At 35.8% G+C, this 14,448-nt stretch overlaps 1 protein-coding gene across 1 annotated transcript; it reads right to left on the reverse strand.

Moving 5' to 3' along the window:
* Positions 1-3,385: 3,385 nt before the first annotated feature.
* LOC136817359 (uncharacterized) lies at positions 3,386-8,205 on the reverse strand. Its single transcript, XM_067073702.1, has 5 exons — positions 6,104-8,205; positions 5,792-5,896; positions 5,312-5,389; positions 4,575-4,658; positions 3,386-4,139 (listed from the first exon to the last, which is right to left on the reverse strand). The coding sequence occupies exons 1-5, from the start codon at positions 8,135-8,137 to the stop codon at positions 3,534-3,536; spliced, it is 2,907 nt and encodes a 968-aa protein (XP_066929803.1). The 5' UTR covers positions 8,138-8,205; the 3' UTR covers positions 3,386-3,533.
* Positions 8,206-14,448: the final 6,243 nt, after the last annotated feature.

The following is a 14,448-nucleotide window of genomic DNA, read 5'->3' on the forward strand; positions in this document are numbered from 1 at the left end:
GATATCAAACAAAGTTATAAGCTAATTGACTTCTAAAAACGCTGTTTTCTGCTGATTTCTGCTGTTTTTTGGGGTCAATCACTTATTAACTTTGTATCATAACTTTGTATTGAATAAATATTTTAGTGAAATTTCTTCACAGTGATGACCTCCAAAGATCAAAGAATCTCTCCAGTGAAAATGAAAGTTATAGCACTTTTCTACAAGATTTTTTTCTTCTTCATTTTCATCTTCATTTTTAGAATTCTTTTGAAGATTTTTTTATTTCAAATTGTTCCACTCACAAATATCTCTCCAACGATACCAAATTTATAAAGATTGAAGAATTCCTTCAAAAGTTATAGGTAAAAGAAAAAAGAGTGCACACTTATCGTGAATAGACTTTAATATACCCATAAGATATATATGATGCCACCTTTATAGAGCGCCTAAATTGGTTGCCTTTACTTGATGTAATACAGATACTACAGAGAGACAGAAACTCAAAATGCGCTGTATAGCCGCGGAATCAGGGTCTTATCACAAAATGGAAAAAACGCGCTTACGCGCTAGCGTTTTAGACGCATTTACACTGCTTGCTATCTCATAAAACGTAAAAAAAGAAACTTATTCAGGAATCAACAAGTTTTAATAGGTTAAGTAATGATTTTTAGCTTTACACGTTTTTTTATGAGAAAAACTATATAAGAACAAAAGGTTTCGATGGCCAAAATATTATACATAGGCAAGTTAAGAACATTTTAAGGCTTTGCAGACTCTAAAACACCCAAGTTCTCAAGAAAATGGACAAAAGTACTCGAAAAATAAGAACATGCTTAGAAAATTTTTAGGCTAAACCTTAAAACGTTAAGAACATCCCAAGGCTTCGAAAATTTTGTATTTATGGATTATTAACCGAAAAGCTGGTCTCTCTGGCAAAATATCGACCGAGTTCGCGACGTATTGGAACGAGCGAAGCGAGGTCCAATACGAGCGAACGAGGTCGATATTTTGCAAGAGAGACAGGCTTCTGAGGTTAATAATCCATTTATAGCCCTGCAAAAATAAAGTAATAAAAGTAATTGACATTTTAATGATGTCAATTTCAAAACTGGTCACTATGGAGAAATATTGACCGGCCACGTGACATTAATCATCCAATCAGTTTTCTTAAAAATGATTGACAGTTGTATTGCAGGGCTATAAGTTTTTATAAAAAAAAGGTGTATACAGTTTTGAAATATTTCCAAGTACAACAACGAGAAAGGATTTCGCAAGTAAATAAAAGACATTCCAAGTTTTGTTTGGCCGTTGATGTAAGTCATTTAAGGGCTATAAATGGTTTTAAAGCTCCAGATACGAGACTAAACACGCTAGGATCAGCTGGCATCCTTAATGAGATTTTCTGTTTTCTAGTTAAACAAGTAAAGACAGAAGTGTAAATACGTTGCAAAAAATCGGGGCGAACTGGGACGGAAATTTTGACGTCCCCTAAACAATTTCGCGGGCGAAGTCGATATTTTCTTCTTTTTGGCTGAAAAAGGTGTAAGAGCGAAAGGAGTGCCGAAATTGTTCCAATTGCTTTTTGTTTTGCTTGCCATTTTCAACGAATACTTTAATTATAAGAAATTATACATCGTCGGAGAGATAATTCAGGTCATTTAAATCTTTGAGAAAAAATATTCTAAAAATTTCAGAAAATGAAGATGAAAAATGAGGACGCAAAAAAATGAACTTTTTATCCTTCGTGCTAGAAGCTCCATTTTTGGCACAGAGGTTCTTTGAAGCCCCTGTAGTTGGAATATTGTTTTAAAAAGAGGGTATGTTTTCTGATTCAGTTCACAAAGAAACTGCATAGGAGTTATCTTAAGGGTTGACGTGAAGCATTCTAAGTGGTGTGATAATGCACTTCAAAAACTAGCTAAAAGGGAGGATCCAAAAAGCCACATATAATTGTTTACTTTCATCCTGTAAAGCTTTTTTAGATATGAAACGGCGCACAAATAATTTAGTTGTAGTAAATATCATGACTCAAAATGGCACCAGTTTCTAATCTAAATATTGCGAGGATATAACTGACTAATGAAATGATCAAATATGATATCATTGGAAAGATAAACGAGAGTAGAATGACTACTTGGATCATCAGTAAATGTCGCCATAAGAACTGTTTTTGATTGGGTGAGAGGGGTGGTGACATTCTTGGAGCAACAGACAGCATTAAAATTTATTTTTATAAAGACGTTTTATTTTGAATACCTTCAAAACTAAAATCCAATTACCTTAGAAACAAATCTATATTGAAGAGAAAGCCCTACCAAAAAAAAAATATTACTCAGTAATTCAAACAAATATAGCAGCACGGGTTTAAATTTTTATTTAGAAAATTATGAATAATTCCATGTAAACGTTATTCTATAAAATATTTTTACAAGATAACACCCCTGTATCACAGATCTACTGGAACCCCACGCCCAATGGAAGATTTGGCCAAAATTTCGCCCCGGTGGGAAATTGACTTTAATTTTATCACCATTCGAAATTCAAAGTTATAAATGGCACTCCAAAACCATCCAACTGGATTTTTTAAGCTTGGAACAATAGAGTATTTATCCCCATTGGGTTTTCGATAGACTTTTTTATCCCCGCTGTGGGAAAAAATTCCACCGGGGCTGTGAGACAGGGGTGTAAGATAATTCTAGTTGTTCAAGCAATTAGAAATCAACTCTAATTATACGAAGAAATATTTACATTACAGTGTGTCCAGAGTGGAGAAGATAAATGGGAATCTCCCTAGCCTGATCGTTCATCTCACTAGAGTTTAGAGTATCCTATAATAAGATGTCAATTATCAATTGAATTGAAAAATGACAAGGACGTTGAAGGAAGGAATTAGGATGAATTTCATTTTTCATCACCATACTCCTACAAATAATTGAGAAGATGAGGAAAAGATCATGATTGATAAACAGGAAAAGGAGGGTGGCGTTGAAGCTGTAAACGTTTCTGTCATATAGTTGCCCACGAAAAGAACTTCCTTTTTCTCACATTGACAAAACTTTAAAGAGCCCGTGATATTTAGGGTGACAAATTTCACATTAAGGGATATTGACTAAATAAAGTTGAGCGCTTTTTTACGGCAATACATACTTGCTGGCAAAGTTTTTTTATTAGAGCCAGTAAATTTTTAAGAGGCTTGGTTGATTAAATCTTTTTGACACCATGAATTTTTATTACCCTGTTCTTGTTTTTAGGCGAAATCAAATTATCTTAGGCTACCCAATTTTTACTACGTTGCTTTGACCCTAAAATTTCTTGGAAACAGGCTCAGCATTGTTCTCAAACTGTTCATATATCTTTGTAATTTCTGAGCCTCATTAATTTTATAAAAAGATACAGTAAAACATAAAAGAGAAGTTTCTTTTTCACCCATAAGGTTTAAATGGGCGCCCACCAGAATCCGGGTAAAACCCAGGCCTCTTCAATTTGATTGAATAATGACTAGAATTGATAAAGTAAACAACAGCCTAACCAAAAATAAACTTAGCCTATGATCAATGAGTAGCGACCGGAGCAAATATGAGGTGGTCTGAAGATTCCACTTCAATTTTAATAAAAATCGTTTGATCACGAATATAATTTCTGCTCTTTAAAGTGTCCAAGGAAACAAATTTGGGACATCCAAAACCCAAACTTTTCGCTTTATTAGGGCGTTGAAAATAGTCACTGTTTCTTTCGCATGATAATTTCCAGACTTTATTTTGACGGTTTGCTTTATCATCGTCTTGATCTATCAAGACAAAATCCACGTTCTGTTTGAACGGCCAAGGCAAAATTGCGTCATACTCGCCTTTCATGATGACGACATATAACGATAGATGCGATCCTTTGCCTTGCCCCAGTCCATTTAGAAAGGCCTCTGCACGAAGTTTGTAACCGTACTGACCCGTATAAAAAGGCGGACTGCATAATTTCTCTTTATCTTTCTTTGATGCCGATTGTTTTACTAGTTGGTCGTAGTTTGATATTTTCCATAAGAATTTCCCATTCATACAAATGTTCTCTTGACGAACCTCCAACTCACGTATTCGAGAGTGCGCAAAATCTAAATGGACTTCCATTGATTCTTGGTAATGTAAGTCGATGTCTACTCGTCTAGCCTGTGGTAGTCAGAAAAATAGAACTTTCAAGGCTAAATTTCCTTGCAACTATTTCAGGGCTGTTTATTTACCCGCCAAGAAATATGGTCGAGGTAGATAACTCAATTTCAAAAACAACCTTCACTTAGTGAAACATTGAAAGTATTTTGAAATGTTATGTGAATCAGATCATTTGACTTTATCGTATTGAACGCACATGAAAGTATATAAATTCGAATGATTCTATTTCCCGGCAAGTTCAAAATCAAAGGACATAAAAATGTAAGATTATAGTATAGTGCCTCGTAGAGTTAAAAAATATAATTTCTTGGACAAAGAGGCTTATTCACTTTTCTACGAATTTTCTCATGTGATCAGGTAGAACCAGAACTGTTTATAAGGTCACGTGCGTCAGATTATTCATTTCGTACAGAAGGAAAGGGAGTAAGTACTAACCTTGTATTTACATCCTACATCATGGTAACGACACAACACAACTGCTAACGGACAATCACCATCAACTCCTGTATGTTGACTCATCTAAAAGAACGAAATCAGAGAAAATCGAAGACCGAATTCTTTACTTGAGAAGTGTGGCCTATCATTTCTTAAAGGGAAGAAATTTTGGCGGGAAGAAAAGTTGGCGGATTTCAGACTATTAAGTTCCCGCCAAATAATTTTTTTTCGGCCATCCGCCAAATTTAATTTTTTTCTTTTTATGTCCGATTTTTCCCAATTTTCCACCGATATCAATGTTTTCACCCTGATTTCGGATTCAAAAATCCGTCATCCGCCAAATTAAATTCTCGCCAAAATTTGCTTTTTCCCTGGTCCGCCAAATTAAATTCCCAACCAAATTTCTTCCCTTAAGGTATTTATTTATTTAATACCAAAGGGCTAGAGGAGAATCTCTTTGATGGGAAATAAAGTCACTTATTTCAAACCCAAAACGTGTATCGTGTCTTTTCAATCAAACGCTGGAAGGAAAGTAAAATCTATCGCCAGATTTTGAAAGATGTACAATTCGAAAAAAAAGAAACTACTAGATTCAATCAGTCGTCATAATCACGGGAAAAAATCTGAAGGTTTCACTACTTTTCTTTTCATTTTCTTTTGACTCGAAGAATAATTAAAAACAAAAGAGAAAATAACGCAATTTGAAAATAAAAGTTTTTAATGGGTATTTTCCATACCTGATTTCTAGCTATATCTGTCCGGCCACAGGAATTTTCGCATGTTATTTCTGTTTTCTGACACGCTTCAAGATGATCCTAAGGAAGAAGAAAAAATAATAATTTCATTTACTAAAACATATCAAAAATGCACTAATATGGCCAACTATCAAATATCAACAAACGGCATCTCGTATTTTCACAAAAGCGCTTCTACACTACGCGCCAAAAAAACAAAAGGCACCTCTGATATATTTATTCGGTTAATAGCGGCGCCAATAACCAATTTTTGAAAGTTGCTTCCTCAGTTTACCCCAATTTCGGTCGACTCACCAAGCAAATGTCATATCTTTGTGTGTTTCTAGGATCCAATCAAATGTTGACCAATCTCGAAGTTATTTCAACAAAAAATCGCCGATCAAGTAATAACATTGAACTTTTAGAGGATGGAGTACTTTAAGTACTACGAAAACAAAGATATTAAGTCAAAGTGTTCCTTACTTGAAGATTGTTGAGTTCTCCAGTCCATTCACAATCGCTGCCATGATTATAACATCTCACCATCAACTGCATGATGGTACGTTTGCACGCTCGATCTGGGTACACCTAAATAATGAAAATAAAATTTCATGTGAGCATAACAAGAGACCTTTAAGCAATTTGAATATTCCAGATGATGCGATTAACAAGTTTACGTTTTGTCTTGAAAGTAAATAATTGAAACTTTGTTATTGTTATTGTGAGACTTCAAAACCTAGGGCTTTACTTCATCAAAGGATAACAATACAAACTAGTGCAGAGAAATCAACTAACTTCTCCATCTAGCAATTCAGGGAACACAGAACGGCCCAATGATCTTAACAGCTCGTCCACCGTCCATTTCTTACGCGCGCCCCTATTAACAACCGGTAGCCGAGACTCCTCTTCATTATTCGTATTCAAAATGGTAACACCAGCTCCGGTCAAAATATTAAAGGTTCCTTCTGAATTTCGATAACCGGAAGGTGTTCCACTTCTAGCCTGGGCATTCAAATCTGCTACTGTTAATTGAGGCGTCGAGACTGCGTTGGGTGTTATTGAAGTATCCGGGATACCGAGCCTCTGTCGAACGAGAGCGGCTTTCTCTTCATCTACGTCATCATGCCCAGCACTTTTGCGGACCACGCGGAACGTCTCGTTATTACTGGTCAATATATCGACTTTGGCATGTCTGTTGTCCATACTACTCAACCGTTCCTTTCTCATATTCGGTGATAAAGGCACCAGCCCTTCGTTTGAGGATACAATATTAGAGCCAGCCGGTTGGTGCCAGTCTGAAGACTTCAACTTTGACCTTGCCACTTCAGTTTGTTGGTTACTGAGAGAAGGCAAGACCTCGTCTTCATTAATCCTAGACTTGGCCCTTTCACGCCGAGTTTCTGACACTTGACTCTTGGTTACTTGACTAGTTTCTTGTGCATTTTTGGAAACGATTGCATTTTTGAAGAACTTGTGGTCATCAAGAAGCATGTCTAAATTATTGGTTCCAATGTGTCCGAAACTGGCGGCCGATTTGAGTGTCCGATTTTCGAACGCATCATCCTCCCCATCGTCTGAATCAAAACTTCGTCTGGTGTGTAGATTAGAAACAGACTTGCTTCTCGCTGCCGTCCCTTCAATATCGTACTTCATAGAGGATACGCGACCACGCGGCACGGCAGCTAGGGTAGGAGACGGGCTTCTGGCAAAACGATCATTTAAAGAAAGCTTGGTTTCCAGGTTAGGGTGATGCGCTAGTTGAATATCGATGTGAGATCTTTTGGTGCTTGATTCTTTGCTATCGTTTAAACTCCTATTGGAATTATTCGATGTGTGCTCAATATTCTCTGTAAGGTTTTCACTTGGTGATGGGCCAGAGAAAGAAGTTTGAGAGATAAAGAACATGGACTCCCCAGTATCGCTGTTTGTTGATAACCGACTGGTGTGCCTCTCTTTACCACGTGCTCGATTGGTCGTGAACAAATCTTGATCTTGTTGTTGGTGTTGTTGAGTTTGTTCATCTTTACTGCTTTCCAATGCTGAGATGATCAAACTGCTTTCCAGCATCGTTTCTTCTAGTTGATCGACGTTGGAGAATGTGCCTGAATCGTTGGATACTGCCAAATTAGATGACCTACTTTGATGCAGATTGTTAGTACTGATGCTTTCGTTTTCGTCTGAATGTGGGTACACACCACTATCTCTCTTCCGTTGTGCACCATTCCCAAAGGTAGTAAATGTTGAAGAATTTGTAAGATCTTCTTCACTTTGAAACAAACCAAATAAACGACCACGGCCAGAGTTTTCTTCGCGCCTTCGCTTTTTCACTTCAGCCAGATTCTTTCCTTGATTCTCGGTGTTGTAAGACGGGATAGCTCCCATACTACGAGACCGATAAAGGGAACTCGTTTTATCTTCACTGGTTGGTGGGCTTATGACGACGTCATCATCGTACAGACTCTGCTGCTCATTAACCCGATATCGGGGTAATGCACCGAAATCGTGAACATTATCGGGTGGTATAAAGGCGCCTTCATAAAACTCTGTTGGCTCATTGACGAAAATCGGGTTCAGTTTTGTATCCCGGTGTAGAGTAGGACGCGACCAGAGAATGGTGAATTCGTTCGGCTCCACATTACGCCGTGCGGAGGGCGCTGAAAGGGCGTTTCGTTTACTTGGTGACGTTGGGAATGACAATCCACCCAAACTGTCGACGAATTGATGCTGGACTTCTTTCGCTAAAGGACTTGAACGTTCATTCAAAGAGGGCGGTCGCTCTTTTGGCTTCTTTTTACCGCCACCACCAAGCTTTTTGAACAATCCAGGCATCTTCACTTAATCAAATCACAAAACCCAGGCTTATTTTACATCAGCAACAAACTCTCTCAAATAATCATACTATAAAATGCAATTCGGGAGAGAAAAAATTGAGAGAAAAATTCGAATTGCTTTATTCGGACTATTTTCGATCAATCAACCTATATATTTCGGGAACCTCCGTAAAATAGAAATAAATCTCAATAACGATCAATAAAGGCTCTATAACATTCCATATGTATTAGCCAGTAGGAAACAGAGACTCGAGATTTTCTTTAAGAACAAAACAAAGGCAATCTTGTGAGGCACAATCAGTAAGCACAAATTTGTAAGTTACAGCCCCTATTTGGCATTTTTCTTTTAAAATACCAAGATTCATTGGCTTTCGGAGCACTATAAAATGTTATCATCGAACCCAAATAAGCGTCAGTCGTGTGTAACCATAGCATAACTGTCTACCTACATTGCACATTTCTTATAACATCAACGGTATGATGGATTATCAATGGAAAACTAGGAGGATGCTAATCATTTCTATTACCTTTAAACCCTACACATATCATATCATTATAGTTAAGTATTATAAAACTAAAAGGTTATTATTTTAAGCACAGCGAGACGTCTGCTACTAACTAGGGTTTCATTGTCGTTTATTAGATCAAGAAAAATACACAATCTTCAAAATCTTGTGAACAAAATTCTACAATAAAACGAACTAAACAACAATGGGTTCCTATATATATGAAAATGAGAACACACGACGAGGATCCCATTGTTGAAATCAAATATTTCGGTTTGTGAAGTATGGGAAATCTTATACTTATGAATCATGTTCTTAAAGATAACGTATCAATTTATATACACTGTATAGCACGCCATGTTCAAATCATACTTAACACACTGGAAGGTCTAGGCTAATGATATCATCGTCATACAAAATGAATGATGACAAGGTTAGATCCGGGATGCACTAGTATCAGACGGAATAGTTTCTTACTAATACAAATGGAATTTAACTCTAATTCAAATTACTAAGAGCGTTTGTTCATGACGTCATCTAATAACAATTATAAGCGATAACTGGCTTCTTTAGATGATTCCGTGACGTCATTATACATGAAAATCACATACTTATTCTTTACTTCGTAAATTTGTTTGCAGAAATCGACTTTCAGTTTCAAGGAAGGATTTCAAGGACATCAATTAACGTATCTCTTGCCATTTGTTTACACAGTTTTTTTAATGATCCACAAGACATCTTTCAGATCATTCTCATCATACTACATAATAGACCTTATCGGAGTTTTTGATTTTTCTAAAAAGGCGATGCATTGTGGGATTGTTTCGAGTACGTATTACAATAGAAATCTCTTAGAATCCCTCGAGGGAATTCTATTGTAATACACTCGAAACAATCCCACAATGCATCACTTTTTTAGAAAAATCAAACTCCGATAAGGTCTATTTAAATAGTTTAAATTGAAAGCATTTAAAGCCTTTTAAAATTCGAAAGTTTTCTTAACCATAACCTAAAAAAATGGTGTTTGTGTGTTTTAAAATATACTTAACATTCACTTACTTTATCTCTGGTCAACTGTCGTCGATCGATCGGACAACACGCTGGTGATTTCCTACAAGAAGTAAAAAAGGAAAGAAAATTGATCATTAATCCAATTTGACAGTATTTTTAAGTTTTTAATCTTGCTGCTTCAGTATATAATGTATTAGTTTTTTTAGGGGAAAAATCAATTCTTTTTCACCGTCCAACATAATGTATTAGTTTAGGTATAAACTTATTTCTTTTTTATGATTTTTATTCGCCAATTAGTTTGTAAAATGTTCTGAACAATTTCACTGAATATCACATCATCTTTGTAGAAAATAACATAAAAGTTTAAATTCTAACAATTCTGAAATCGGAGATAATATAGGTTAATTTGTTTTAACCAAAATCAGTACTCTATGGAATTTGGACAAAAGCATTTAATTAACTTTATTTGAAAGTTGATATTTTAACTACACAAAAATGACATAGTCATTCAATGACCTTTGTCCTGTAACCGGTGACCTGTGCTTCAATCAGAATAGCCTCTTTACCATGCACTTATATCACAGGAAAAAGTGTTTGTAATTAAGTCCCAATGATCTTAGCATACGTGAGGACCCATCATTTCCCCTGTGATCAAATGGGGCACCTATTACTAAAACTGTTGAAGTCCAATTTGTTCACAACTTTAGCGAAAAATTTAAACAATGTGCCTAAAGTCTTTTTACTCTTGGCTATATATAGCTTTCCAATCAGCTGTCGCATGTAAAAAGTTTGGTATCGTTGGAAAGATAATTTGAATACGCTTATCTCTCCACTAATTGCTTTTTCAAAATTTGTGCAAGAAAGTGATGAAGAAGAAAATTTGCTACTTTAATAGAAAGGTGTCACACGAAAATGATTTTTACATCATATATTTGCATTTACCACTAATACAAACACACTTAGCCATGAAACCCTTTTGAGAATGTTTTTCAGTTTTTCTGTGTATGACCCATTATTTTTGTGCAGCCAGTAGTCTGATTTGGTTGAAATTTGGCACAATTGTACCTTGGGTGAATATATGAGGTTGTTTTCATAATTTTTGAATTTTTCAGGCGGCTCCAGGATCAGTTTTGAGCCAAAACGAGGCTTAAACACTGGGACAATCTGAGAGTTCAGAAAAAGTGGAATTTTGCTGAAATTTGTACACTTGTTTCTTTTTTTCATTTTTCAATATTTTTATTATTCTCATTTTTGCTACAATTGGTCCTTTGAATGGTTAGGAAAATATTGAAATTGAGCCAAGTGCAATGCGCACTTTCGACTAGTTGTAAATCTATATAATTTGCTTCAATACTAATTCTGATTTAGCTGTGTGAAATCATTTAGATGCAAAGTTGTTTGAATGTTTACATATTACAAGATTCTTGATGGAACAGGATGGAAATTCTTTTCTTTGATTGTCAGATGATGAAATTGCTAATTGATTTTGTTTCATCTGGCAATTTGATATTAGTTAATATGTACTATAAGGTTTGATTCGACTGTTGAGGATTCGCATTCTTGTTTTCATAATGCTAGATACTCTTTAATAAGAGCCTTAGAGCCAAATTGATGCAAGGGATTGCTTACATTAATAAGGAATTTCAACATTTTTGGGAATTGGCTTACAGGGATTTTTCTAAGCACTTTGAGCCGTTTGAGCTGGGGCCGTTTTTGTAAATGTAGATCAAGTTTGTAATATGCTTGAAAGGGAATTTGCTCAGCAAAGCTATACATTGATGTAGCTCAGTCAGGGAAATCCCTCAATTGCAGTATACTGCACCGATATTGCGGTAGTTTTCATTCGTCGTTAGCCTACAAAGGCTTATAACGGCTACATATAGTGCTGGTCGACAAAGATAAACAAACATCGACAGTAAAAAATCGTACGAGAAGTAAGCTTTTCTTTATTAAAAGAATCTGATCTACGGAAAAAAATGTTTTGTCTGTACGTTAAAAAGACATGATCAATTATGAACAAAAATTGCCTGTTTTCTCCTTGAATCTTGAATTCTGTTTCTTGAATATATCATGTAAAAGTGACGTTCATACCGAAATTGCAGTAAAAAATTACTACCGCAATTGAGGGATTTCCCTGACAGTAGCTGGGGATCTGGTGGGTGTTCAGAGGGCAAAGCTCCCGAAAAAATCTTGAATATGTAGATGATATTAGTTATTTTTGCTTGTAAACAACCAACAAGTTCAATTTTCCTAGTATGGTAATAATAGCTTTTCTATTTTGGATGAGTTTCAAAAACTCATCTTTTTAAATTGAGTATTTTGGCCGGTATACGGACATAAAAAAGTGCTTAGAAAAATCCCTGGCTTACAGTTCTGAATGTGAGTCATTTGGGCAATGTGAACCAAGTATATTTTTGGATTGTCACCCTACAGTTTATCATATAGTATCCTACCCTACAGAAACAAGTGTTTATACTGCTTTAGAGCTTTACTTTTCTATTTTCTATTTCTATTTGGTTGAGTTGTAGGAGGCTTTGAGGCCTATTTTCGCAACTATAGACGCTTTCAATGAGCGCCCTGTCAGCACCTTGGACTGACTACCCAATTCCCCTCACATGGCATGGGTTGACCCGGGCGAAGGTTCATTCACTTGCCAAGTGAACCACTGCGAGTGGGAATCGAACCTGTGATGTGTGCAGCAACCAAGGTCAATGACCACTATACCACAGCGCCTTAGAGCTAGCCTGGCCATTGGAAAATCAGATAAAAGAGAGATATAAGCAGGCTAGCACTAAAGCTCTAAAACAGTATCTAATAACATGAAACCCAGAATATGATTCTTCAATGGGAATCAAAACTATAAAGTGCACTTACAAACATCAATTTGTCAGATCTAACAAAATTAATATTCAGCACTGTCATCATTGACAATAAAACAAAGGATTTTCTGTCAAAAGCCTTCATAAACAGGGGGGTACAGAGGCAGGGTACTAACCCATAGGGTACGAACTTGATTTTTTACTAAAATTTTGTTTAGTACCACCCACCCATATTTAGCACCGGGTACTACTTCATTTTTGCTGTAAAAAATAGGGACACCACCCCGAAAATCTTAAATTTTACAGATTATACCCTATTAGACCAAGAGAGGGGTACTATTGTTAGTTTTTCAGACTGAAAATTGACAGATAATTCAAGCAAACTATCAATGATGGAGTCAGAAGCTTTTGTCCTTTGATTTTCATCACACACTTCTTGACCATTTTGGAAGTTTTGTCTTCAAAAAGATCTAAAAATTTCTCAAAAGAGTAAAACAAATTTGTCGATTAAAATAATTTCAAATCAAAAAATTTAATATTTGAAAAAAGTCAAAATATTACAAAAAAACTACTATTTTTATTGAAAAACAGCAAAATTCTGTGAAAAAGTACCCAAATAGCATCCTGTACTTGCTTGGAGAGTTAAAAATACACACCCCCACCCCCAAAGTAGTACCGGGTACTAACTTTTTTGAAATGCAAAAATTGACACCACCACCTGGCTAAGGGTCAGTACCCTGTGTCTGTACCCCCCCTGAGTCATAAACATTCCAACAACTTCCATCGAAATTATCTATTATAGGGTGGGGCGTCAAATGTCAAAGTCAAAAAATTCTAGATGTTTGTTTATGAAAATTTAACCTATTGTGAGGCATTCTGCGCAATTTTTAAGTTCAGAAGTTCAAAATTGGCCGAACCCCCCTGGGGGTACTGATTCGCACTACAGGCAAAAATTGGAAAAAATGGCATTTTCTGGCCTTTTCAGGCCTGTAAATATGTCAAAACTATTGCAAATCTTATTTTTTTCATTTGCTGTACTAAATTTTATGAAGAAACAACAAAATAATCATATTGGGTTGAAAATTGTGCCCAATGGAGCCCTAAACGGGCCGTTTTAAGCCAATTTTGGGTAGTAAAATGCTTTTTAAGGCCAATTTTGCAAGTTCATAAACTTTAAACTGATTACTTCACATGTCTGAAATTTTCAGATATGGAAGTCTTCAATAAAGTCTTTAAGCAAAATGAATTTCAAGTTTTTCACTTATTTTAAAAATTCATAATGGCGTCTTCAAAAATTGCTTTTTAGCAAAAAAAAATCATATTCATCAAAAAATAGCATTTTTTAAGACAAGCTTGCTTGATAGTATTCTGGAGATACTCCAGGGAAATCAAAATCATTGCGTCATACTGTTTTTACCTTCCAAAAACAACTTAAATCTGGCGGACTGTTTTACAGTCCACCTAGGCAAAAGCATATTACCATATGCTACCGGGCCACTTAATCGCGCCATCCAGTCTATGAAAAAAGCTTTAACGTTTAAGTGGACCCCGGGCTAGTTGACGCCCTACCCTACATTACAGCTAAGTCTACCATTTTAACGCGGTCCGAGGACTGAGCCGAGAACGCTCGCAGAACACTCGCTAAAAAGCTTTAATCTGTCAATCATTTTCTCAAGCGAAGAGTACGCAAAGCGATTCTAGCTTTACGATAGTGCTGCGGATCATCAGCGGAGAACAGTTTCAAAAACACAAAAAATGGACAAAAATCTTTAAAGTTGAATAAAATCTACTCAAATTAATTACAAGCCTTGAAATTTTGACAGGTAATAGAAAATTTTATCAGCTTTTCAAAAATATATTTATGAAGTCATTCTTCGTGACAATAAATGATATACTAAATGAATTACCCTGTTATGTTCAAAGTATGTCACTCTCTGTCACAATCAACAGTTGAAAATAATTTAAACATAAAT

This window comes from Clytia hemisphaerica, unplaced genomic scaffold, assembly GCF_902728285.1.
Source record: "Clytia hemisphaerica strain Z4C2 unplaced genomic scaffold, Clytia hemisphaerica genome assembly, whole genome shotgun sequence".
NCBI lineage: Eukaryota > Metazoa > Cnidaria > Hydrozoa > Leptothecata > Clytiidae > Clytia > Clytia hemisphaerica.